The sequence below is a fragment of the Vigna umbellata genome, chromosome 3 (assembly GCF_029865625.1).
Source record: "Vigna umbellata cultivar VRB3 chromosome 3, Vumbellata_1.0, whole genome shotgun sequence".
Classification (NCBI taxonomy): Eukaryota; Viridiplantae; Streptophyta; class Magnoliopsida; order Fabales; family Fabaceae; genus Vigna; species Vigna umbellata.
The window spans coordinates 49686774-49711230 of NC_142167.1; the positions used below are offsets into that span (position 1 = coordinate 49686774).

The 24457-nt window shown below is 39.3% G+C and overlaps 1 protein-coding gene across 5 annotated transcripts; it reads left to right on the plus strand.

Moving 5' to 3' along the window:
• Positions 1-883: 883 nt before the first annotated feature.
• On the plus strand, positions 884-24362 carry LOC124832647 (lysine-specific demethylase JMJ26-like). Of its 5 annotated transcripts, none has more exons than XM_088110904.1 (13): positions 887-1294; positions 1391-1506; positions 1703-1802; positions 1891-2029; positions 2541-2604; positions 2686-3427; positions 5015-5344; positions 6039-6341; positions 9725-9797; positions 9880-9965; positions 10406-10525; positions 23669-23814; positions 23915-24362. In XM_088110904.1, the coding sequence occupies exons 1-12, from the start codon at positions 968-970 to the stop codon at positions 23747-23749; spliced, it is 2481 nt and encodes an 826-aa protein (XP_087967030.1). In that variant the 5' UTR covers positions 887-967; the 3' UTR covers positions 23750-23814; positions 23915-24362. The 5 variants fall into 5 exon arrangements, with proteins under 5 accessions (XP_087967029.1, XP_087967030.1, XP_087967028.1 ...); XM_088110902.1 differs by having other exon boundaries at positions 888-1294; positions 5853-6341; positions 23669-23839; XM_088110901.1 differs by having other exon boundaries at positions 889-1294; positions 5853-6341; positions 23669-23808.
• The last annotated feature ends 95 nt before the right edge of the window (positions 24363-24457 follow it).

Below are 24457 nucleotides of genomic sequence, written 5' to 3' on the forward strand. Positions count from 1 at the left end.
TGAACTCATCCTAATTCAACTAAACTTTTATACTCACACAGAGAATATGGTTTAAGTGATGAGAGTAGAAAAATGTTTTCAGTTTTCAGAATCAGTATTAAATAATACCGTGACTTAAAGAACATAATGAATTAACCCATGATGGTTTGTGATAAGAATGTTGAGTTTTGTATAATAAAAATGTTGTTGTTGATGTTAAATTTAATGAGTCATAACATGTACATGACTAACACGAGTATTCAACTCAATGTATGAAATGATACCATATCATATATTGACTCATGAAGCTCAATTATCTTAAATAATTACTACAAAATTTATTTAAATCTTTATAAAAATTTATAATATAACTTTTAAAAATAAATAAATTTACTATAATTTTTAGTGTTCATATGCCATAATTATATATATATATATATATATATATATATATATATTTAAGATATATATACTGAAAAATTTCCTGTTATTTATATATTTTGTTTAAAAGAAATATACATTTTTTTTAGAATTGAGCATATGTTAAAGAAGGATAATATTTTGGAGTCTTTAGTCAGGGAATAATGTAGATGAAAGTTTTACAAGCAAAGCAACAAAATTTTGTTTGTTTAAAAAATTCGTAACTATTTCAGTATGATTGAATAGAAGGTTGAATATCAATTTAGTAAAGAAAAAAAGAAGTAATTGATAATGTAAACGATACAATTAGAAATATAATATTACTAATTAATTAATTTCGTAATTGATATTAAACACTATAAAACAAAAAGATAAATATACATACGTATATATTTATAGTATTATTACTAATGTAGTGAGGTGATAAACTGAAATATCGGGAAAGAAATATAGCACGTGTGGACGAAGGGTTGGGTCCACGTGTGCGCAATAAAGCTGTGAGATGACATAGGACTGAACCCGGGTAAACGAAGCTAGGGTTCAGTTTGAAACTTCTTGTCTCTTTCCAATGGGGCAAGGGAATCCAGATCCTCGTGTGGATGCAAATCCAAATCCCAGTCACGAAGAAACACAGTCTTTGGATTCCGGTCGTGTTCAAAGAGTGAAAAAGAAGCCCGGCAGAAAAAGTAAAAAGGATAAGGAAGACATGAGAAAGAAGAGAATGTTAGATGCTGCTGAGGAGGAGGGTGGGGTTTCTGTGCAGAGACCAAGTAGGAAAAGAAAGAAGGACGATGGGAATGGTGAGCTTCAAATGTCTGGCGCTGAGAAACCGTATGGTCTTAGGGGTCGTAAAGAAGAGACGATGTCAAAAGTCATCAAGAAAAAGGCTACTAAGGTGACATGATTTATCATTCAAATGTGGATGCTGTTTGAGTTTGTCTTTGCGCAAAGCATTGCATTTGATGTCTTGATTCTGTTTCTCAATCAACAGAATGGTGAAAAGGAGCGCTTAACATGCCACCAATGTAAGAGAAACGATAAAGGTCGTGTTGTAGGGTGCTTGGACTGTAACAAGAAAAAGTTTTGCCTATTCTGCTTACGAGCTTGGTATAATTTTGCCTTTCTTTCTTTTTTCTCCTTTTCTTGTCGTGTTTAAAATATTGCATGGGCGGCTAGCTGAGAGAAAAGTCTTAAATGATAGGGACAGTTGCGAGATCATTGCCCTGAAATGAGAAGTTATTGCGGAGTTTTGTCATGAAAGATGATTACTTGACCAATGTTTTCATTTTTTGATCTTGTTAAGGTATCCTCATTTGAAAGAGGAGGATATTGCTGAGGCATGTCCTGTGTGCCGTCGTAATTGCAATTGCAAAGCATGCCTGAGTTCTGTTCAACTTATTAATGTTAGGTTTTCCCCCCTTCTATACATTGGCTTTTTTCCTGTGATTTTCTGTATTCGGCATTGAAATTTTTCTGTTCGGTTTACTGTAGAAAATGAAGGATAAGGCTACAGGAGATGAGGGTGAGAAGGTTGAACACTCTTTGTATTTGCTGCAAGTACTTCTTCCGTTTTTAAGGCAGCTGGATGAAGAACAGATGATTGAGAAAGAGACAGAAGCTAAGATACAAGGTATTATGTTTTCCTGTGGGAGACTTGGTTAAGCTTATTCTTGTGTGAATTATGCTACCTCTTTAAAGAGATTAAATTAATGCTGAAGCAAAGCTAGATTTGATTAGTGTATTTGTGCTAAATTACAATACAAGTTATGCTACACACAACTAAGTGATGCCTGAAGCCACAGATCTCTATGCACTGAAGTTTGAATGCAATAAGAGAGAATTATCTGTTTCACAATCATGGATAACCTTTTAGCTTTTGAACTGCCGACTGTTTCATGTCCTACTTATCTAGTTTCCCTTCTAGTTTGTTATTCTAGCGAGTATTTACTGGTCTTGGTTCTTTATTTCAGAATTAATTCTCTCTCCCTCTCTTTTGGATCAGTTACATATTTTGAACTTTTTTTCTTGTATGCACTTTAGCAGCATAGCTTGAGTTTATATGTCATCTCACACCCCAGTCATTTCAGTACAATATCCATATTTTTGCATTGTATAATTTGCTTTTGGGATGTGCACTACAGGGCTCCCAGTCTCCGAGCTAAATATATTTAAGGCAGATTTCTCTTTAGAAGAGCGTGTGTACTGGTTGGGAATTTTCTGATTTCTGATCTTTTATTCCTCAGTTATCCCATATTCCTTAGTTGTTAACTTAACACTCTCATGTAGTGACAACTGCAAAACTTCAATATTCGATTACCACAGAAGCTGCACAAAATGCTCTTTTGACCTTTGTCTCATCTGTTGCCGTGAGCTTCGTAGTGGGCAGCTTGTAGGTGGAGCAGATCCAATTGTGTTGGAGTTTGTTTGGCAAGGACGTGATTACTTGCATGCTGGAAAAGAATTTGAAGAGGTAAACCAAATTGCATGGGATGCAGGTGCTAAGCCCGAGGTTCACGAATGGTCAAGATCCAGGTGGCATTCCCATAATAATGGTAGCATTCCTTGTCCAAAAGTCAACAATGAATGCAACCATGGTTTTCTTGAACTGAGAAGTATATTAGGTCAACATTTTATCTCTGAGTTAGTTTGTAAAGGGAAAGAACTTGTGCAGGCATACAAGATTCAGAATGTATTTAAGCCCCCTGACAGCTTCTGTTCGTGTTTGGGGCTGGATAGAAACACAGATGTTAGGAATAGTAATATGAGGAAGGCTGCTTCTCGTGATAATTTGGCCGACAACTATTTATTCTGTCCTAAGGCTGTAGATCTACAGGACAAGGATTTAAATCATTTTCAGTGGCACTGGGAAAAGGGGGAACCTGTCATTGTCAGCAATGTGCTTGAGTGCACTTCTGGTTTAAGCTGGGAACCACTTGTCATGTGGCGTGCATTACGTAATGTAGCTAGTGCTACCCAACGTGGTCAACATTTGGATGTGGAAACAATTGATTGCTTAGACTGGTGTGAGGTCTGTTTAATTTCTCAATCTTTAACTTTTTTTACCTTGCAGAACTTATGAAACTTATGCTTGATTATTTAATTTAATGATGTTACGTATTTATACTGGACCACTACAGTTGAAAATGACATTTGTAATATAATTTAATTGTCCCACTATTTATGTTGTTGAATATCCTACATGTTTCCTGAATTAAGTAACTTCATGTTTTCTGGATTGGCTGTTGTTTTGGTACTCTTAAATTGTTAATTACTGAATTCCATAGTTATCAGTGCTGAGTGTCCTAGAAATAATTTGGAAAGTACTGAAAATTTATAATGTTTTGGTGGATGGTTCCACTCAAGAAACAGTTTGTAGATGTTGTACTATCTGGGTCATAAAGAAATATAAGTACAAGGTGGAATGTTGGTCAACAAAAAAGAAGGCACAATAAGGGTGGTACAATGGTAAGTAGAAATCATTTTCTGGATGTGGTTTGTCTATGACTCACAAACTTTAACCCCATGTTGCTTTATGCTGCATCTCACAACATTGTCAAGAAATGGGTATTGAGTCACAAATATTGGGGTAGAATAGAATGATTTTATTGTTAAGAATACATCACTTTCCTATGATATATATATATATATATATTATCAGGTCCCTATAATTCAGAGATATTTCTGTTATACACTTTAACTATGATATTCTAAATATGGAAGTAATAAAATATGATTGCTGACTCTCCCCGTCAAGTTGGTTAATATGTATTTTCCATTCCTAGCTTGTAAACAATCCTGTCAAAGCTGTTGGTATTAAGCCCCTTTGTTAGAAGGTCTGTAATGTAGTCTTGCAGGGATACATAGGGAATGCAGATTTGACCACTGTTTATCTTTTCTTGGATAAAACGCTGATCAATTTAAATGTTTTTGGTTCTATCATGTTACACCAAATTATGAATTTGGTTAATGATTAATCAATAGAAATTTTCTATATTTCAATCTTTTTGTAATGAAATAAAAAACACATTTTGATAAATCCATATGTGTATTTTTTTGTGACATTGCCCTTGAATATCCATCTCACAAATCCCAACAATTCATGGCATCCTTCACCAAACTTTGTGCCGTCACATTCCTCAAAAAAATTGAGTAGCTGAATACCAAAACAAACATCTTATTGAAACTGCTTGGATACTTCTTCTACGTAGTCATCTTCATTGTGTAATGTCATCATCCGTTCTTAATGATTGGGTATTCTACTTTGTACTTTTCCCTCATTACCCTCTGTGTAGTCTTCCTTCACATGTTTTTGGTACCATGTGTTTTGTATATAACCTCACACTTGGTCGAGAAAAACTTTCTCCTCTGTTGATCAAATGTGTTTTCGTGGGATATCAGTGTTCCTCAAATGATGTTGGTTAAAATGCACCTTTTAGTTTTTGTTGCTACTGTTGAAAGTATTATTTTCAACCTGTTTCTGTTTTTGCAATCAGACTAGAGTAAATCATATACGTCTGTTTCTGTTGAACACATTTTTTACAGCTTTAAATTCACTTGTTTATTCTGTTGCTGCTGATTTTCTGCATTTTTCATCTGAGTTGTTGGTTAAATGCAGGGGAGAATTAATATCCACCAATTCTTTACTGGGTATACAGAAGGTCGAATGGATTGGCTTGGTTGGCCTCAAATTTTGAAATTAAAGGATTGGCCACCTTCTAATTTATTTGAGGAACAATTGCCTCGTCATTGTGCTGAGTTCATATCATCCTTACCCTTCAAGGAATATACTGATCCTCTCAGAGGTGCTCTTAACCTTGCTGTGAAGTTGCCTGACGGTTGTCTAAAGCCAGACATGGGGCCAAAGTCTTATATTGCTTATGGATTTCCTTCAGAGCTCGGGCGTGGTGATTCTGTTACTAAGATCCATTGTGACATGTCAGATGCAGTACGCATTTTGTGCTTATTCTTTTGCTGTCCTGTTATTTTCAAAATTATTTTCTGACATTTGAACTTTTCAAGTTATTATTTAAGGAGTTTTATATTGGGAGATGCATAGTTTGTAGGATGTATAGATTGTTTTCTATGATTATACATTGCATTTCTCTGTTCTGTTTTTTTAAAGTTGATTGTGGCTTCAATTCCATGTCAGTTTCTTTGTTTTGATTGCTTAAACTCTCATTTGATTCTATATTTGATTAGTTATTTCTCTGGTTGGTCTAATGATTGATTGATAATTATAAAAAGTACTCTTTTTATGATTTGTGGAATCATCATACATTCACGTTAGTTCTTTTGAGGAATTGAAAATCTGTAAATTGGGTATATATACTTCTGTCAGTTGCATAGCTTTTCCTGATCATATATTTGTTAGTGTTTTGTATTTATTGCTGTAAGTGTGAATGCTTATCAATGAAGGAACTGGCATATCATTTTTAATAATTTGGCTGTTTTAGGTAAATGTTTTGACCCACATTGCTGAAGTGAAATTGAATTCTAAGCAACTTACTGCCATTGAGGAGTTGAAACAAAAGCATTTTGAGCAAGACAAAAGAGAGTTATGTGGTAATGATCATGATGTAGAAACTAATACTGACATGCTTAATAATTCCTCTTCTGCCATAATTGCTTTGGACAACCAGAATACTGTTCAACTCATGGAACATGAAGGTGGATTATGTGATCAGAAAGCAGTCAATCAGTTTCATCAATCTGGTAATAATGAGATTGCCACTGCTAGGGAGGATGGTCTTTTATGTGAGTCAGAAGTCAAAGAGGTTGACAAAGTGGACACAAAACTAGAAAATGATTTGTTGTTTGGGGGGGATGCTTCTGAAGGTGCTCTCTGGGATATTTTTCGGAGGCAGGATGTATCTAAATTGCAAGAATATCTGAAGAAGCATTTCCGAGAGTTCAGGCATGTCCATTGCTGCCCCTTAAAGCAGGTAAATTAGTAAAATGTCTTCCAGCTTTCTGTCTAAATACCGTGTCAACTTGAGTCATTTATAAACTTAGTTCCTAGTCAATACTTTTACTGCTGGGTTATGTTTGTAATGTTTGGAGCTTTGCACCCTTTTAATATGAACATTCTTCCATTCCCTTATTTTAAACTGATAGCAAATTCATTACATCTACCACCTCAAAAAGGATTGGCTGAAGATAATGCTGCTAGTTGGTAGTTGTGAATAGTTATGTTGAGAATAAAAATAAATTATTTTTGTTTGTTTCTTTTGGGTATTGGTCTGTTCACTTTGAAGACATTATGGGCATTTTGTAGAAGAGAAGGATAAGATAAAAGAGATTTGTTGTTAATCTAAATTGAGCATTGACTCCTTGTAAAGGGAAACTTTAGGACAATTTATGTCATGTTCATTGTTCTTTTTACCTTATTCTATATTTTTTTCTTATTTCAATTCTTGGTTTCTAGAAAATTTGTTCTTCCTATCGGATCTTCAAGGGAAAGCTAGTGTTAAAGATGGAGGAATTTGGGCCTAAGGGAAGCTACTAGTCTTTGTGGGGGCAAACCCAATTGGTTGGATTGCCAGGGTAAAAAGTATGAAGGTACAAGAATTTTGATGGAGTAACCAACTTAGTGTTGTAGGTTCATGGCCGAATTTTGTTGTAACTAACTTACTGAAGTCAATTATGTTGAGTTGTAGTTAGACCTATATAGGCAAGTCATCAAAGCATGCTACTATTGTATAGATATTATTGAAGATCCAACATTGACTTAGGATATGATTAAATTTTAGTATATTAGTGAGTGCAAATCTTACCTTACAAGCTGAGTTATGAGGTCGTGTTAGGTTTTATGTTCACTTTCTAAGATGGTATCAAAACATGTTCTATTAAGGTATGTTGGGCTCGTTGAAATATTTAGTAAATCTATGTAATCCTTATGTCTAAGGTAGGGGGTTGAGTGTTAGATAACCTCTTTACCTAGTTCTCTGTCCAAGTAGTCTAGGACAGTGCTTTTGATGTTTAATCTTCCTATTGTATTAACTTTCAAATATATAAATTGAGAACCATGAGAGGGGTACTTCAAGACCTCTAGAAATATATTTCCCTGTTTTAATCTCAAGTGGGCCTATTGTGGCATTCACTATCTAACTCCCTTTATCTCTGTATCTTGTGTTGCTTCATGTGAGGTCTTCTTTTCCCAAACATTATGAATCTATATGATTTTGTTTTTTATTTTTTATTTTATTTCCTCGACATTTAGGGGCCTAGTCATGCGTCATTATTTGGCTTTAGATATTTTGTCACTTTTATCGACGAGTTTTCAAGATGTACATCAATTTATTTAATGAAAGCCCATTCTGAGCAATCTCCACGTGTTGGTTTGGTTTGTAAGTTGCATCCTCTCTCTACAGTCTCAAGCAATCTCCACTTGTATGGTTTGGAAAGTTCAGTCACATTGTTGAATCCTTTGGGTAGAAACGTAATGAGCACCATGACGTTTTCTATTGCCATGTCTCTCCTAAAAAATGTTTGTATTTAATAGTGTATGTTTATGATATAGTAATCACAAGAAATGATGCTGCTAAAATCTCTCGGTTAAAGGAGCATCTATGTAATCATTTCCCGACCAAGGATCTTGGAAATCTTAATTATTTTCTTGGCATAAAAGTAGTTTAATCAAAGAAAAGTGGTAATTTCTCAAAGGAAATATGCTCTTGACATCTTGAAAGAAACATGTATGATTGATTGTGATTGTAAACCAGTAGATTGTTCCATGGATCCTAATTTGAAATTAGTGGTAGAACAAGGAGAAATTTTCTCTAGTCCAGAAAGATATAGAAGACTAACTGAAAAACTTATTTCTCTCACTATTACTAGACCAACTTTGTCCTTTGCGGTTGGTGTTGTGAATCAATTCATGCAGAAACCATGTATTGATCAATGAAATGCTGTCATTCCTATTCTAAGATAAAGATATACTCAAATTTTTGGCTATTGTGACACTGATTAGACTGATTCTCCTATGGAGAGATGCTCTACTACACGATATTGTGTTTTGTTTAAAGGAAATCTTGTCTCTTAGAAAAGTAAGAAGCAAAGTTTTGTTGTTCAATCATCTACTGAAGCTGAATATAGAGCAATAACATCTCTTACTTGTGAGCTTATATGGGTAAACTAGTTCTTTCAAGAATTATATTTTGTAACATTATGCTGATGAAGATTTATTGTGATAACTAGGCTACTCTCCACATTGCTTCTAATCCAATGTTCCATGAGAGAACTAAGTGCATTGAAATGATTGCCATTTCATCTGAGAAAAGTTGCTATCTAAGAACTCTGCACCGAGTTTGTTGGATCAAGTGATAGCCTTTAATAGGATTTATTGTTAGGTGTTGTGTGCTCTGTGCTGGAGCTAGTTCCTAGAAATGTGTTAGGTTTCTTGGTGACAAGAAATCTAGATACTATTTCAATAAATAATCACAATCGATATATGAATCCTCACAGTGAGGAAACGATTTTATTGAATGAAAATACACTGAAAGCAATCAAGAAACCATAATTCCACATAAGAGGATGATAAATAATTTTTCCAGTTGAGTTTTGCAGATGTCTTGATAGGAGTAGCAGATAGAGAGGAAGTTATTCCAATAGAAGACGCCATTCCAAAGAAAGTTGTGGAGAAAAAGTTTAGGATTCCAAAACAAGAAAAATAGCCTTGAGGGAGAAAACCCTATGTATGAGCCACAATCAATGAAACAAAGAAATAGGGACCAAAACAACTCAGGAGGCTTCGACGAGACGACCGACAGTGGCGTGGTGTGACTCCGACACTAGGAAGGCATCATGTGAAAAAGAGGCGCTCGAGACTGGCAGGAGAGAGGCGGCGCTTGCGGAGGCTGCTGAGGAGACCACTAGGGCTGAGTCGCTCTTCTTGAGGGGCACTTAACTCTTGACTTTGCTGGAGAAAATGCTATGGTTGACGACGAACAGTAGTGGCGAACGATGGAAACGATGGAAGGATGACGATGTCGATGACAGACAGTGAAGGCACAATGGCCTGGCTCTTGACACTAACTTGAAGAGCTTAGAAATAACTAAAAACAGTCGTTTTATGTGTCTTACAATGTTATAACTTTGCTACTCTATTTATAAAGTATCGAGGTGGGCAGAATACAACCCTAACCCTAAAGTTAAGTTTACACAGATGAATAAACTAACCTTATTACATTTCAACAATGGTGTTGTAATTGCTAGTCCAAAATTCCAATTAGTTATTCAAATAATTATGTTTTCTTTACCTTACTTTGGCAGACCATAGAAGATTATGCTTTATTTTTTCTTGAATGACACATCTTTGGAAATGTAGGTTATTCACCCCATTCATGACCAGACTTTTTATCTGACTATGGAGCATAAGAGGAAGCTTAAGGAGGAGTATGGTCAGTAACACATGATTTTTCAGATTTTGATTGGTAGAGTTGTTCAGCTGGTTCTAAATTTATAGTTATGTACTTTCTATAGGAATTGAGCCCTGGACTTTTATTCAGAAGTTAGGAGATGCTGTTTTTATTCCTGCTGGTTGTCCTCACCAAGTCAGAAATCTCAAGGTAGATTGTTTATTGCAGGCTTGAGGTATCCTTGTTGTCCGGAAGTGTATAAATGCTAAGCATGTTACTATTTTAGGTGTGGTTCTAACGTTCATTGGTAGTATCTTTTTTTAGCATCTAAAATTAAACCTAAATCTTTCATCAGCAAAGAAAGACTTTTCAGGAAGTGAAAACTGTTGGTTTTACATCCCTAGGGTGTTCTTTGATGCATTAAATTTGATTGCTTTTTTATTTTAATTGTAATTTTTATTTTTTTAATTGTAATTTTTATTTTTATTTTATGATACAATGGCAACATGGAGGTTTGAATCTCTGATATCTTATATACCACTCAAATTCCTTGTTGCTAGCCAACCTTTTGTCGCTTGATTGATTTTATTTAATCTTCAAAATGTATCAACTCCATGTTAGGATTCATAATTTATGTTTTCTTTTTGCAGTCATGTATAAAAGTTGCGGCGGATTTTGTGTCCCCTGAAAATGTTGGAGAGTGCTTTCGGTTGACAGAAGAATTTCGCACACTTCCAATAAATCACAAGTCCACAGAGGACAAATTGGAGGTATGCCAAACTAATTTTTGTGATTTGATTTTGGCATTTATTTGCTTCTCCATTTTTGAGATAAAGCATCTCTTGTTTTGTTCTTAGTCTTAATGGCTTTGGAAATTATGCTTTACACACCTATGTAATTTGTTAAATATAGTTTTTGGTTTGATAGACTTGAGCGGAGGAAAATGTATCAATTTTTTGTTTTTGATGTTTTGAAGGTGGAAACCCGTTAAATGGGATGATTGTGTTTGTTGATGCTTTTCTATTGAAACGTAGTCTAAAAATAAATTTATTTGCATAATTTATTTGGAATTTAATGTGGTTATATGTTGAATTCAATATTTGGCTTTACATGTTGGATGCATAAGAGGTGTAAAGATCATAGAAGCATGTGGCGAAGTATGTGGAGATGCGGAGATCCAATTCTCATTGTGAAGGATTTGGTGTGAAAAAATAAGAGATGTTTTCCCAAATGTTTTTTGGTGAAATTTTAGCGAAATGGGAGAAAGCCTTGGCACTTTGGATAATATTTGTTTCAGTTGGGACCTAGGCCGAACTCATAATCATGCCTTTATTAAAAAAAATTAGATATAAGAAAAAAATCTGAATCTATTAATTCAATTATAAACCCCTTAAAATAATGATTACAATATCTCTTTTACTATTGTACAATATCTCAGATGTAGTAGTTACAAAGATTGATAATATTTTCTTGTAACTCAATATCTTTTCATAAGCCAACATTTCCCTTGAAGTTGGTGAATGAATATTTATCATTCCTAGTTTGTATTGCATGTGAGATCATGAAACCATTAAGGCCTTTTGTAAACAAATCTGCAAGCTGAAGTCTTGATGGGATGTAGAAAGCATTGATAAGACCATTATCCAATTTTTCTTTCTTTAAGTGTCAATCTATCTCAATGTGTTTTGTCCTATCATGTTGAATTAAATTGTAAGCAAAACAAATAGCTGATTTTTTATCACTATATAGGTTATTCACACTTTAGTTTTGTTGAAATGTATTAAGTTAATGTTGTTTTGTGAGTGTGTACCCAACTTAAGAGGTGGGTTGTATTCTAGTCATGGTATTCTATATATATAGAATTCCATAACCTTGTTAGGAATATATGAAAGAATAAAATGTCTTAGTTAGTTCTCTAACATGGTATCAAGAGCCAGACCCAGTGTGCCACTGCTGTCGCCGCCACTTTCCGCCGCCGTCGCTGTTATCGCCATCGCCGTCCGTCGCAGCCGTCTGCCGTCGCAGCCGTTTGTCAGGCAAAGTTAAGGGTTAGGTTCGCCCCGAGAAGCGCGACCCAACCCTGGTGGTCGCTTCTTTAGAAACCTCCGCTCCTCCACGCGCCGCTTCTCTCCGGCAAGTCTCTGGCGTGTGTTCCTCACGCGTTGCCTTCTCGGTGTCAGATCGACACTGCGCCACTGCAGACAGTTTCGCCATAGCTTCCTGAGCGTGTTTTGGCCCTTGCTTCGCTGTTTTGGTGGCTGTTGTTTGCACCTAAGGTTTTCTCCCTCAAGCTGATTTTCTCCCTCAATGTTGTTATGCTTCATTACTTGTGGAACCAGATTCAGTTTTCCATATTGAGCCTTCTTCCTCATTAATACCAGATTTCACAGTCTACTGTTGATGAGCTTCATTTCTTAGTATGGTTGGACAGGGATTCTGATTTCCCATAGTCATAAGACCTTGTCTCTGTTTTGGATCCTACTCACAGATTTAGAATGACATCCTTTACTAAAATTAATTTCTCCTTATCTGCCACTTCAAGGAGAGGAGCTAATCGAGGAGGCCATGGTAGTCGAAGCCGGTATGTGCAATGCTCATACGAATCAAGAATCTCAAATGAAGAGTATCAAGAATTTTTGAGATACAAGTCTGACAAAGGAATTTTACATCAGTCAACATGTCCTCACATTCCACAACAAAATGGCATAGCTGAGAGAAAGAATAGACATCTGATTGAAACAACATGTTCCCTAATGTTAAATACTAATGTTCCTGTTCATCATTGGGGGATGCAATCCTCACTTCTTGTTTTTTGATCAATAGGATGCCTTCTTCATCTCTTGACAATAAAGTTCCTCACTCCGTAATTTTTCCAAACGGTCCTCTTTACCATGTCTCTCCACGTGTTTTTGGGAGCACTTGTTTTGTTCATAATGTCTCCCCAGGTCTTGATAAACTTTCTCCCAAGTCTATTAAATGTGTCTTTTTGGGATATTCTCGCATTCAAAAAGGATATAGATGTTATTCTCCCTCCACAAGAAGGTATTATATGTCTTAGGATACACCCTTCTTCTTGTCTTCCAAGGAGGATTGTTCATCTGTTGAAGAGATGCTTCCTATACCATCATGTGATCCCTTGAGGGGGAGTGTTGAAATGTATTAAGTTTATGTTGTTTTGTGAGTGTGTACCCAACTTAAGAGGTGGGTTGTATTCTGTCATGGTATTCTATATATATAGAATACCATAACTGTTAGGGCCTGGCGAGTGTATGAGAGGAAGAGATACAGGAGGGGGGTGAGGGGCGAGGACGGACGCCCCAACATGGACGAACGCTCAGAGCAAGGGGCGAGGACGAGCGAGGACGAGCAGAATGTGGACGAACGTCCTAACATGGACGAACGTTCAGGGCAAGGGGCGAGGACGAGCGAGGACGAGCAGAATGTGGACGAACGTCCTAACATGGACGAGAGGACGAGCGTCCCTGCGAGGGGCGAGGACGAGCGTCCATAATGAATAGCTGGCCAGCGGATGGATAGGCAGATTATTACTGTAATTAAGACAGTAATAAATAGAGTTAATAAGGACAGATTTATTCTTTCCAGATAATTACATTAAATAGGCAATTAAGTTTAATTATAATAAATTGGCAATTATGATTATTCCTTACCTTTTCTGGAAGGCGTAATTAGTATTAATTAGGAGAGGCACCTAGGGTTAGAGGCAGCTTTTGATTATTGAGTTTATTGTAAGAGAGGTTATGCTCTCGTGTGGCTGAAGGAGAACCTGCTCCCAGTCATTGGTTTTGTTCGTTATTTCCAGAATTTCATTAATAAAGAGGTTTTATTCACTTGAGTACTGTTCCGTTCATTGTGTGAAGCAAGGTTACGTGGTCAGGCACGTAACAAATTGGTCCGACCTGCCGGATCATATTAAAGGAGGGAGAGCGTGATGGAGGGGAAAATGACTGCCATGGACGGGAGGATAGAGACCCTAGAAATCTCCATGGGCGGGCTGGAATCAGCAGTCCAGGAACTAGTAAGGATACTAGGCGAGCGAGGTCGACGGGAGGAGGGACACCTGGATAGTAGCCAGGGGTCAGTACATGGAAGAAGGAATGACGAGGATGAGAGAGTTGGAGGAGGACTAGGAGGGGGACACCGGGAAGACCAACCTTATTGGAGGAAGAAGGTTGAATTGCCCGTATTCGAAGGCAGCGACCCTATGAACTGGATTTACAGGGCGGACAAATTCTTCGAACTCCAAGGGGTGCCCGAGGACGAGAAGTTGCGGCTGGCGTACATCAGCATGGAAGGAATAGCAGGACACTGGTTCAGGTTTTGGAGGGAGAAGGCCAGCAACCGGTCATGGGCCGGGTTAAAGGAGGCATTAGTGGTGCGGTTTGGAGGCCGAAATCAAGGAACGGTTTTTGAGAGACTGGCAGCATGTAGACAGACGGGTCCCGTGGGAGACTACAACCAAGAATTCGAGGTGTTGGTGAGTCAAGCAGAACACATACCCGAGGCACAGTTATTGGGGTATTTCATGGCCGGCCTACAAGAGGGGATTCGTAACCAACTCAGGTTGCTAGATCCGAAGGACTTTATGGATGTCATGAGGCTAGCCAGGGACGTAGAGGCGTTCCAAACAGGTACGCGGGGAAGTGGAGGAATCAGCAACAAAGGGCAGTCGTGGGGAAAGACGAGCGGGCCCGTGGCAAGGGTGGACCCTAGCCGCAACAACCAGAACCGAACGAACGCTGAAGGAGGCCCCAGGAGGGGGAATGAGCGTACGTTCTCTAACGCTCAAGGCAGGAACGTACGTGATCTACCGTACGCAGAGTACGTCAGGCGCAGGGAGGAGGGGAAGTGTTTCCGATGCGATGGACCGTTCGGTCCAGGCCACCGATGCCCAGAAAGAGGGCTTAGGACGCTGATCTTGGCCGAAGAAGAGGAACCAGGAGGGGAAGAGGAGGAAGAGGTAGAATGCGAACAACTGGAGCTGTCTGCTTTCTCAGCCGGAGGGCTCACCCAGCCCCAAACGATGAAGCTGCACGGCCAGATAGGGTCGCAACAGGTTCTGATCCTAATTGACAGTGGCGCCAGCCACAACTTCATAAGCAGGGAGCTGGTAGAAGACCTAGCCTTACCCGTGGTGGATACACCATCCTACCGGGTGAGTTTGGGGGATGGACGGAGGAAGGAGACGCGAGGATGTTGTGAGTCCGTAACGGTCCAGGTAGGGGATGTGGTGATTAACGAACGTTTTCACTTGTTCGACTTGGGCGGAGTGGATGTGATACTGGGGGTCGAATGGTTGGCTAAGCTGGGCGAGGTAGTCATTAACTGGAGGCAGCTAACCATGGCGTACGTACAAGCAGGGAGCAGGGTGACTATCAAGGGAGATCCAACGCTAACTAGGAGGTTGGTAGAACCGTCAGCCTTGCTTAAAATGACGGAAGTTGAGATATGGTCATTGGTGTGGGAGCTTGGGGAGACCGACAAGGAGAAGGGACCCAAACCGTACGTTCCGGAAAAAGAAACGTTCGGTCCAGAACTGACTCCGGCGCAGACGCTCGACATGCAGCGAATCCTGGAGCGATACGCGGAAGTGTTTCACGAGCCGGAGGGACTACCCCCTGATAGAGGAATGGTTCATCGAATTCCCTTGAAGGAAGGCACGGACCCCGTAAACGTAAGGCCATACAGATATCCCCATGTAATGAAGGGGGAGATTGAGAAACAGGTGGCGGAAATGCTGGCGGCAGGCGTCATAAGGTCAAGCACCAGCCCATATTCAAGCCCTGTAATTTTGGTGAAAAAGAAGGATGGCAGCTGGCGGTTTTGCGTGGACTACAGGGCCCTCAACCGAGCCACCGTGCCTGACAAATTCCCTATTCCCTTGATAGAGGAGTTGTTGGACGAACTGAGGGGAGCCAAGTACTTTTCGAAGGTGGATTTAAAGTCAGGCTATCATCAAATACGAATGGGAACCGGTGACATAGAGAAGACTGCTTTCCGGACGCACCAGGGCCACTACGAATTCATGGTAATGCCGTTCGGCCTCACCAACGCGCCAGCCACTTTTCAGAGTGCCATGAACCAACTATTACAGCCTTACCTGAGGAAGTTCGTACTAGTATTTTTTGATGATATACTGGTGTATAGCCGCACTTGGGACGAGCATTTGGAACAGGTGGCGACGGTGCTAAGGGAATTGGTGACACATAGCTGGGTCGCCAACCGGAAGAAGTGCGAATTCGGCAGGACTCAAATAGGGTATCTCGGCCATCGGATATCAGAGAAGGGGGTGGAGATGGACGAGGACAAGGTGCGGGCAGTGTTGGAGTGGGAGAAACCGAAGACAGTAAAGGCCTTGAGGGGTTTCCTAGGGCTGACCGGCTACTACAGGAGGTTCGTTAAGGACTATGGGAAGATTGCCCGGCCTTTGACCGACCTCCTCAAGAAAGGGCAGTTCGCATGGACGGAACAAGCAGAGGGCGCCATGCTTAAGTTGAAGAAGGCCATAACGACAGCACCAGTATTGATTCTTCCGGATTTTAATCAGCCGTTCCACATTGAGTGTGACGCATCCGGGAGGGGGATAGGAGCGGTACTCATGCAAGGGAAACAGCCCATAGCCTTCTTTAGCAAAGCGCTGTCGGAGGGAACGTTAGGGAAGTCTATCTATGAGAAGGAACTCATGGCGCTGGTTTTGGCCATACAACATTGGAGGCCGTACCTACTGGGGCAACGGTTTGTGGTTCACACGGATCAGAGGAGTTTGAAGTACCTTTTGGAGCAACGCATTACCACACAAAATCAGCAGAATTGGCTGGCCAAGCTCCTGGGATACGACTTTGAGATCGTGTACAAATCCGGGGTGACCAACAAGGTGGCTGACGCCCTATCACGCAAGGATGAGGATGAGCTGCGGGATGAGAAGGAGTTAAGGGTGGTGGTTCGGCCATATTGGCAAGATTTCAGAGAGATTTTGGAAGAAGTTGAGGCGGATGAGGAGCTACGGAAGGTGATAGAGGACTTAAAGAAGGACCCCAACTCCCACCCCCCGTACACGCTGGAGAACGAGCGTTTGCACTATAAAGGGAGGCTCGTGTTGTCCGCTCGTTCGGCCTGGGTGCCCAAGCTGATAGCAGAATTTCATTCCACTCATACAGGAGGCCATTCAGGGGTTTACCGGACGTACCGCAAGGTGGCACAATCACTTTACTGGGTGGGAATGAAGAAAGCAGTGACCGACTTCGTGGCCCACTGCCTAGTTTGTCAGCAGCATAAATATCTAACCTCATCTCCGCAAGGACTGCTGCAGCCGTTACCCATTCCCAACGCTATCTGGGAGGAGATAAGTATGGATTTTATTGTCAAACTACCCAAGTCAAGAGGATATGATGCTGTCTTAGTGGTGGTGGATCGGCTCAGCAAGTACGGACACTTCATACCCCTAAAACACCCATATTCCGCTCGCACTATAGCCGAAATCTTCGTGAAAGAGGTTGTCCGCTTACATGGGGTACCACTCTCGATCGTAAGTGACAGGGATCCACTGTTCTTAAGTAACTTTTGGAAGGAGCTGTTCAAGTTACAAGGCACTCGACTGAAGATGAGCACAGCCTATCATCCGGAGACGGATGGACAGACGGAGGTTCTCAACAGGGTCCTGGAAGGGTATCTGAGATGTTTCTGTTCAGAGCAGCCCAAGGGCTGGAGCACGGTGATACCATGGGCGGAATATTGGTACAACACCAGCTATCAGGAATCAGCCAAATGTACGCCATTCGAAACTGTCTACGGGAGACCGCCACCCTCCCTGCATAGGTTCGTCCCAGGAGAGACCTTAGTGGAGTCCGTCAGTCAGGAATTACAGACGAGAGATGAAGCCCTCCGCCAGCTAAAGTTCCATCTCGCCAGGGCGCAGGAGTTGATGGTAAGGCAGGCAGATAAGGCAAGAAGACCGTCCCAAGTAAGAGTGGGAGATTGGGTCTATCTGAAGATTAGACCTCACCGTCAAACGACGATGTCGTCCATGGTGCAGTCTAAATTGGCCGCACGCTACTTTGGTCCCTTCTTGGTCATTCAGCAGGTAGGGGCAGTCGCATTTAAGCTGCAATTACCAGAGACCGCCCGAATACATCCCGTGTTCCATGTGTCCCAATTAAAGAAGGCAGTAGGGGACCACCCGGTCGAGCCAGAGTTACCCAAAGATTTGGAGATGGAAGAACCGTCTCCACGACCGGCCAGAGTGTTGGATAACAGGCAAGTACACCAGGGGGAGGACGCACGGCAGGAAGTCTTGGTCGAATGGGAAGGGGGAGGACCTGACGAGGCTACATGGGAAGATGCCCTCACCATCCACGACCAATATCCTGACTTCAACCTTGGGGACAAGGTTGATCTTCAGGGGGTGGGTAATGTTAGGGCCTGGCGAGTGTATGAGAGGAAGAGATACAGGAGGGGGGTGAGGGGCGAGGACGGACGCCCCAACATGGACGAACGCTCAGAGCAAGGGGCGAGGACGAGCGAGGACGAGCAGAATGTGGACGAACGTCCTAACATGGACGAACGTTCAGGGCAAGGGGCGAGGACGAGCGAGGACGAGCAGAATGTGGACGAACGTCCTAACATGGACGAGAGGACGAGCGTCCCTGCGAGGGGCGAGGACGAGCGTCCATAATGAATAGCTGGCCAGCGGATGGATAGGCAGATTATTACTGTAATTAAGACAGTAATAAATAGAGTTAATAAGGACAGATTTATTCTTTCCAGATAATTACATTAAATAGGCAATTAAGTTTAATTATAATAAATTGGCAATTATGATTATTCCTTACCTTTTCTGGAAGGCGTAATTAGTATTAATTAGGAGAGGCACCTAGGGTTAGAGGCAGTTTTTGATTATTGAGTTTATTGTAAGAGAGGTTATGCTCTCGTGTGGCTGAAGGAGAACCTGCTCCCAGTCATTGGTTTTGTTCGTTATTTCCAGAATTTCATTAATAAAGAGGTTTTATTCACTTGAGTACTGTTCCGTTCATTGTGTGAAGCAAGGTTACGTGGTCAGGCACGTAACAATAACCTTGTTAGAAATATAAGAATGAATAAAATGTCTCAGTTAGTTCTCTAACAAGTTTGAGATCATTCAAAATATTTTTCAACAATAATTCACAAACTGCTTGTCCCGTAACTGGAACTTGGAATTAAGCTTCTTCACTGGACTTGGCAACTAGATTTTATTTCTCACCAAGGTTATTAAGATTGCAAGTAAACTTGCAAACTCTCACAATCTTGGGATTATGGAGGATGCAAGCTGATGTGGACAGTGAATAGTGGGAGGCGCAGATCAAAGCAAGTACTCAACGATGCTCATTGAATCATGGGATCATGGGCCACATCAATCCTTTTGATCTTGTGATGCTTGAGTTCAACAACCCATTGTTGACTAGGAAAATGACTTGACCCAACTCGAAAAAGGCCATGACTCATCACCCTTTTTCTACTAGGATTGCCATTGCAAATTAGAAACAAAGATCCATGAGACACAAAGCTTCGCAAGTCATGAGTATTGTTGACATTGCAACAATTATCTGCGCTTGCCTTCATAATCCCTGATGATTGCCTTCGTAGTCGCCAATGATTGCCTTTGCAATCAGCAACACTTGTCTTTAGAATTAGAAACCCCGACAACTGCTAGCTCTTGCCTACACAACTCTTGGTACTTCGCTTCATACCTTCTACACTCTGTTATGATCGCTTCTTTTGTCCTTCACACTTTTGTTGTTGTTTTGCTCCTTGTTATGTTCCTTTTGTTGTTCTGCTAGCTTGCTTCTCAATTTTATTTAGAATTTGAAGGAAAAAATGGCATTGGGTGGTTTATGTGGTTCAGGTGATCCTCCTAAAAGAGGAAGTGGAATTGGAGCAAGGATTGATCTTGCATGAAGTCATTATGTTTGTATTGATGAGAAGGCAAGAAATGTGAAATGGATATATTATGAGAAAGTATTAAGGGTGGAATTTATCAAGTGAAGCCTCATTTAGCATGAACTTCAAAGGATGTTGGAGCATGTATCTTGAAGAGGAAGTCATTGTGTTTATATTGATGTAAGGACTGATGTTGCATGAAGTCATTGTCTCTATATTGATGCGAAAGCAAGAATTTTGAAATTTAAATATTATGAGACAGTATTAATGGGTGGAATTTATTGATTGAAGCATCATCTAGTCTGAACTTCGAGGATGTTGGAGCATGTATAGTGGTTCCTGAAGATGTTAAAAAATTAATATTCGAAGTGGTTTATGTGCTGTAGCAAAATTTGATTAAAAATTCAATATTTAGAGAATTTGAATGGGAGATTAGTATGGATGATTCAGAAAAGGCTAGAAAATACACTATGGCAAGAAGAAAGTGAGGAGTTGTCAAGTATTTTCAAGAAAAGTGAGAGAGAGAGGAGGCATGTCAAGAAATTGCTCTATTTTTCTATGACAATACTATTTCATTTAATGTAGCAAAGAGTGAAGTGTTTAGGAAGATTCTTGAGTTGGTTGCCACACATGGTACTAAATTTAAGCCACCCTCATACCTTGAAATTAGGGTGACATATTTGAAGTAGTAGGTTCCAAAGATCAATCTGATCTCGGAAAAAGATAAACTGTTTTGGAAGAAAAATGGGCACACAATAAGGAAATGGATGGATAGATAGAAGGAGAATCTCTATACTTAATTTTCGGGTAAATAATCCAAAGGGGACTATCTTTTTGAAGTGTATTGATGCTTTTGACATATGTAATACAACTGAAAAAATTTTCATGTTGATCGATGGTGTTGTTGAGGAGGTTGGGGAAGATAATAGGATCCAAATTGTAAACTGGTGATGCAACAAATCACAAGGCTGCTGGAAACTTGTTAATGCAAAAGAGACAATAGTTACATTGGAGACCTTGTGTAGCTGCATTGATTTAATGTTAGAAGATTTTGGTAAGAAAATAACATTCCATCATGAGACAATGGGTAATGGTAAGAAAATCACAATCTACATCTATTCAAGAATGGGTCTTATTTCCTTGTTGTACAAATTTACTAGAGGCATATTGGATAAGGTCAACCAATACTTGTTTTGCCACCTCTTATTTGACTTGGGTATGTTTGAATGAAAAGAAAATATCGCTTATTAGGATGTTCACATCCAAGGATTGCCAATCTAGTCCATTTGTTAAGACTGGAGATGGAGGGTTTGTGGAAAGTTTGATGTTGGAGGATGGATTTTGGAAAAATATTCTAAATTTCATGAGGAGTGTTCTTTGCCTAATTAAGGTGTTGCACATGGTGGATTCAAATGAGAAATTAGCCTTGGGATTTACTTATGAATAAATGGATATTGCTAAAGAGAAGATACAAAGTCTTTTTAATGGAGTTAGTAAAAGGTAATTGTTGTTGGTAGGATATTAAGTGTTCTACTACAAGTTGTTATAAAGTTCTAGATATTTTTGTAATTATTACTTTAGTGTTAGAGTTCTCACTATATAGATGTTGATGTACTATATCAAATAAACAATTTGAATAAAATTCTTCTTTCATATTAATCCTTCAAGTGTAATAACAACTGATGACGAATCTCTAGGCTCAGAGGCACGTGAACTAGTAGAGTGAAGAAGATGAACCGTTTGCTGTGATAACGGTTTGACCTGGAATCAGTGAAAGCGAAAAGATAAAGATATGGTTTAGTATGGTGGAAAAAGGATTCAAATCGGTCATGCAAGGACTTAGAAAGGTGAGGCCAATTTTAGGGGAAGGGTGGCTAAAGGAGGCTATGGAGAACCTCTAGCCGGTGACTCTGAAGAAAAGCAAAGCTAGAGTAATCTCAATAGCATTTTACTAATCATATGAGAGTTCGTTTTACAGAGGTGGAAGGCACTGTATTTATAGGGACGAGAATCCCTTTCTTACGCTACACATGTGACCAATGTCCTTCCACAATTCACAGATCAAGTGTCAAGTGGCATGTTATTACGATCTAGAGCATTTACAACATGTGAAAAAAATGAGCAAAGCATGAAAAACAATGCCTCTGGAAAGAAGGCCGACCTCCTGGGAGATGATCGGTAGCTCGGCCATGAGGGAGCTCGGTAGCTCAGCTTGGAAGATGAGCTCGACAGCCTGGCCATGAGCTAACTCGGCAGGTCGGCCCTTAGAGGAGCTCAGCAAGTCAGCCATCAATGAAGCTCGTCAGTCGACCCATAGGAGCTTGATAGGTTGGCTAGATGTAGAGGAGCTTGACGTAGTAGTCTGGCAGGTCAGTTTGGAGCTTGGATGGAAGCAGCATGAATGCTCGACTATCTACATAAAAGCTCGACAGCTTGTCCAAAAGTACAAAGTACAAAGAAAGTGAAAGAAAACTTATACAATTATACTTTATTGGTATATATTAGGAATAAGGAAACTAAAATGAGGTCTAGCCTTGGACCCTTGTTGTAATTTATTAATTTTAGAACTAAAATGATTTTCTAATTTATTAATTTTAGAACTATAGACTTTGTTTAGAAATTAATTAATTTATATTTATCTTACATAGCTACACTCCCTCTTTGAGAAATCATTGATTAAAGATGGGACAACCAATTGCATAGACCATTGCATGCTACAACCTATTATCTTAATCCCATATTGCATTATGATGCTGAGTTTAAGGCTGATTATGAGGTGAAATGTAGAATGTATGGTTGTTTGGATAGGTTGGTGGGAGACAATGATGAGAGCACTAAGATGGATGCTCAACATGCATTCAAAACCAAAACTCCATCTTATGGTGGTGGGATCAGATAGTGATGAACATCCTGGATTACAAAGATTTGCAATTTGAGTATTGAGTTTGACTTGTTCAACCGGTTGTGAGCATAATTGGAGTTCTATGGAGAGGCTAAGAATTCAAATTTATGAAATTGATTATATAATTATTTAGAGAGGCTAGTATGATGTGTTAATTAATTTTATAATTATTTAAGTCCACACCAAGAAAAGAAATCGTTTATATCAAAAACCATGAATGATGTGGTGATACTGGTGATATTGCTTCTGTGATGAATGGACTGTGGAGGAGAATGAAGCAATTTCAACTTTGGATTCTTTAGATGAAGACATCTTAGTTGAAGTTGGAGAAAATGAAGACTTCATAGTTGAAGTTCGAGAAGATGAAAATGCTAGTGGTGGTGTTGCTGCAAGATTAAGACGTCTTAGTTGAAGTTGGAGAAGATGAAGACATCATAGTTGAAGTTCGAGAAGATGAAGATGCTAGTGGTGGTGTTGCTGCACCTGAGGATGATTTGGTGGTTCATTCCATTGCTGCTGATAATGATGAAGGTCATGAAGGAGATGACACTAATGAAAATGAAGATCAGGTGGAGAAGGATGATTATCCTCTTTTTAATATGAAGGACTTTCTTGGATAGTTTGTTTGTATTAAACATTTATGAATTTATTAGTTATTTTATGCATGAATAATTTTATGAATCATGACCTATATCATCTATGTTATTTGTAATGGATGCACATGTTTATGAATGCAATTTTTTGGATACTTGTAACTCTTATGAGTTGAGTTACAATCCCCGAGTAACAATTTCTTATCTCCTTTTCAACCTTGAGTTTGACAACATTGTTTCTTACTTCATATAGACTTCTTCCTCTTGGTGCTCATGCAAAAGTTATTTTTTTGCATCAAACTATTGCAATTCCCAACCAAAATGTGCTGCTAATGTGAGAATGATCTTGACAATATTTATCATTAATATCCTTTTTTATTGATGTAATGTGTCATTAGACTGATATTTCACTGAATAATATTGTCATAATAACAGTTTGCACTGTCATTTTGTGTAACTTTTCCGCTTGATTGCTCATTTTGAAACAGGTAAAGAAAATGACAGTATTTGCAATTCAAGATGTCGTTGAAAAGTTGGAGAAATCAAGGTTAGAGATTGCAGACATCTGACCCTTTGGGCATGGACTACGATTCTTGCATTTATTGAGAACGTTGTACGGCTGTCAAAGGCAAAGGCAATCTTAGATAATTTTATGTTATGTATGGTTATCTGTTCTTTAAAGATCTTAATTCGATTATTACTTGTGAAACTGACGATTTTTATTCAATTTACAGGTCCGGGTTAATCAGGGTTCTCAGTAACAAATCGAAGCCATTGGAAGTGTAATTTTATGTCATCAGCTTAATCACGTGTAATGCTGATGTTGAATTCTATGCATAATGTTATTTGTTTTTCAGCACACCTGGAAGAGTTTCTTTGAAACATCATGCATGACTTGTAACGGTGCACATGTAGTTGTCGGTTCTCCATTTGTATGCCTAAGCGCATCCACAACCCACCAATCGATGTGAGATTCTTAAATGATACACCGCATTGACATATTACTTATTTTTATTTACGAATTTCAGTACATAATCCTTCCAATTCAGCTGCTCGAAAAAGGTTACCTCTAATTCAGCATCTCCAAATTAAAGTTTGTGGGCAAATGCTGATGTGAGCATTGTATTTTTGAACTTCTGAGTGCACATAAATGATTAGAGATTCGAAGTTTCCCCTGTTGCATTTCAGTGTGCCAAAGTGTTTGGAGTACTGATTGATTGGGTTTTATGTTTAGTTTTATAAATTACTTCAATAATTTTAATATTTTTAGGAGTAAG

Excerpts from the sequence above, each read along its gene's own strand:
- LOC124832647 (XM_088110902.1), top strand. The coding sequence starts at position 968 with ATGGGGCAAGGGAATCCAGATCCTCGTGTGGATGCAAATCCAAATCCC. Across the intron at positions 1,295-1,390 it reads TCAAGAAAAAGGCTACTAAG|AATGGTGAAAAGGAGCGCTT; the intron begins GTGACATGATTT and ends CTCAATCAACAG. Across the intron at positions 6,342-9,724 it reads ATTGCTGCCCCTTAAAGCAG|GTTATTCACCCCATTCATGA; the intron begins GTAAATTAGTAA and ends TTGGAAATGTAG.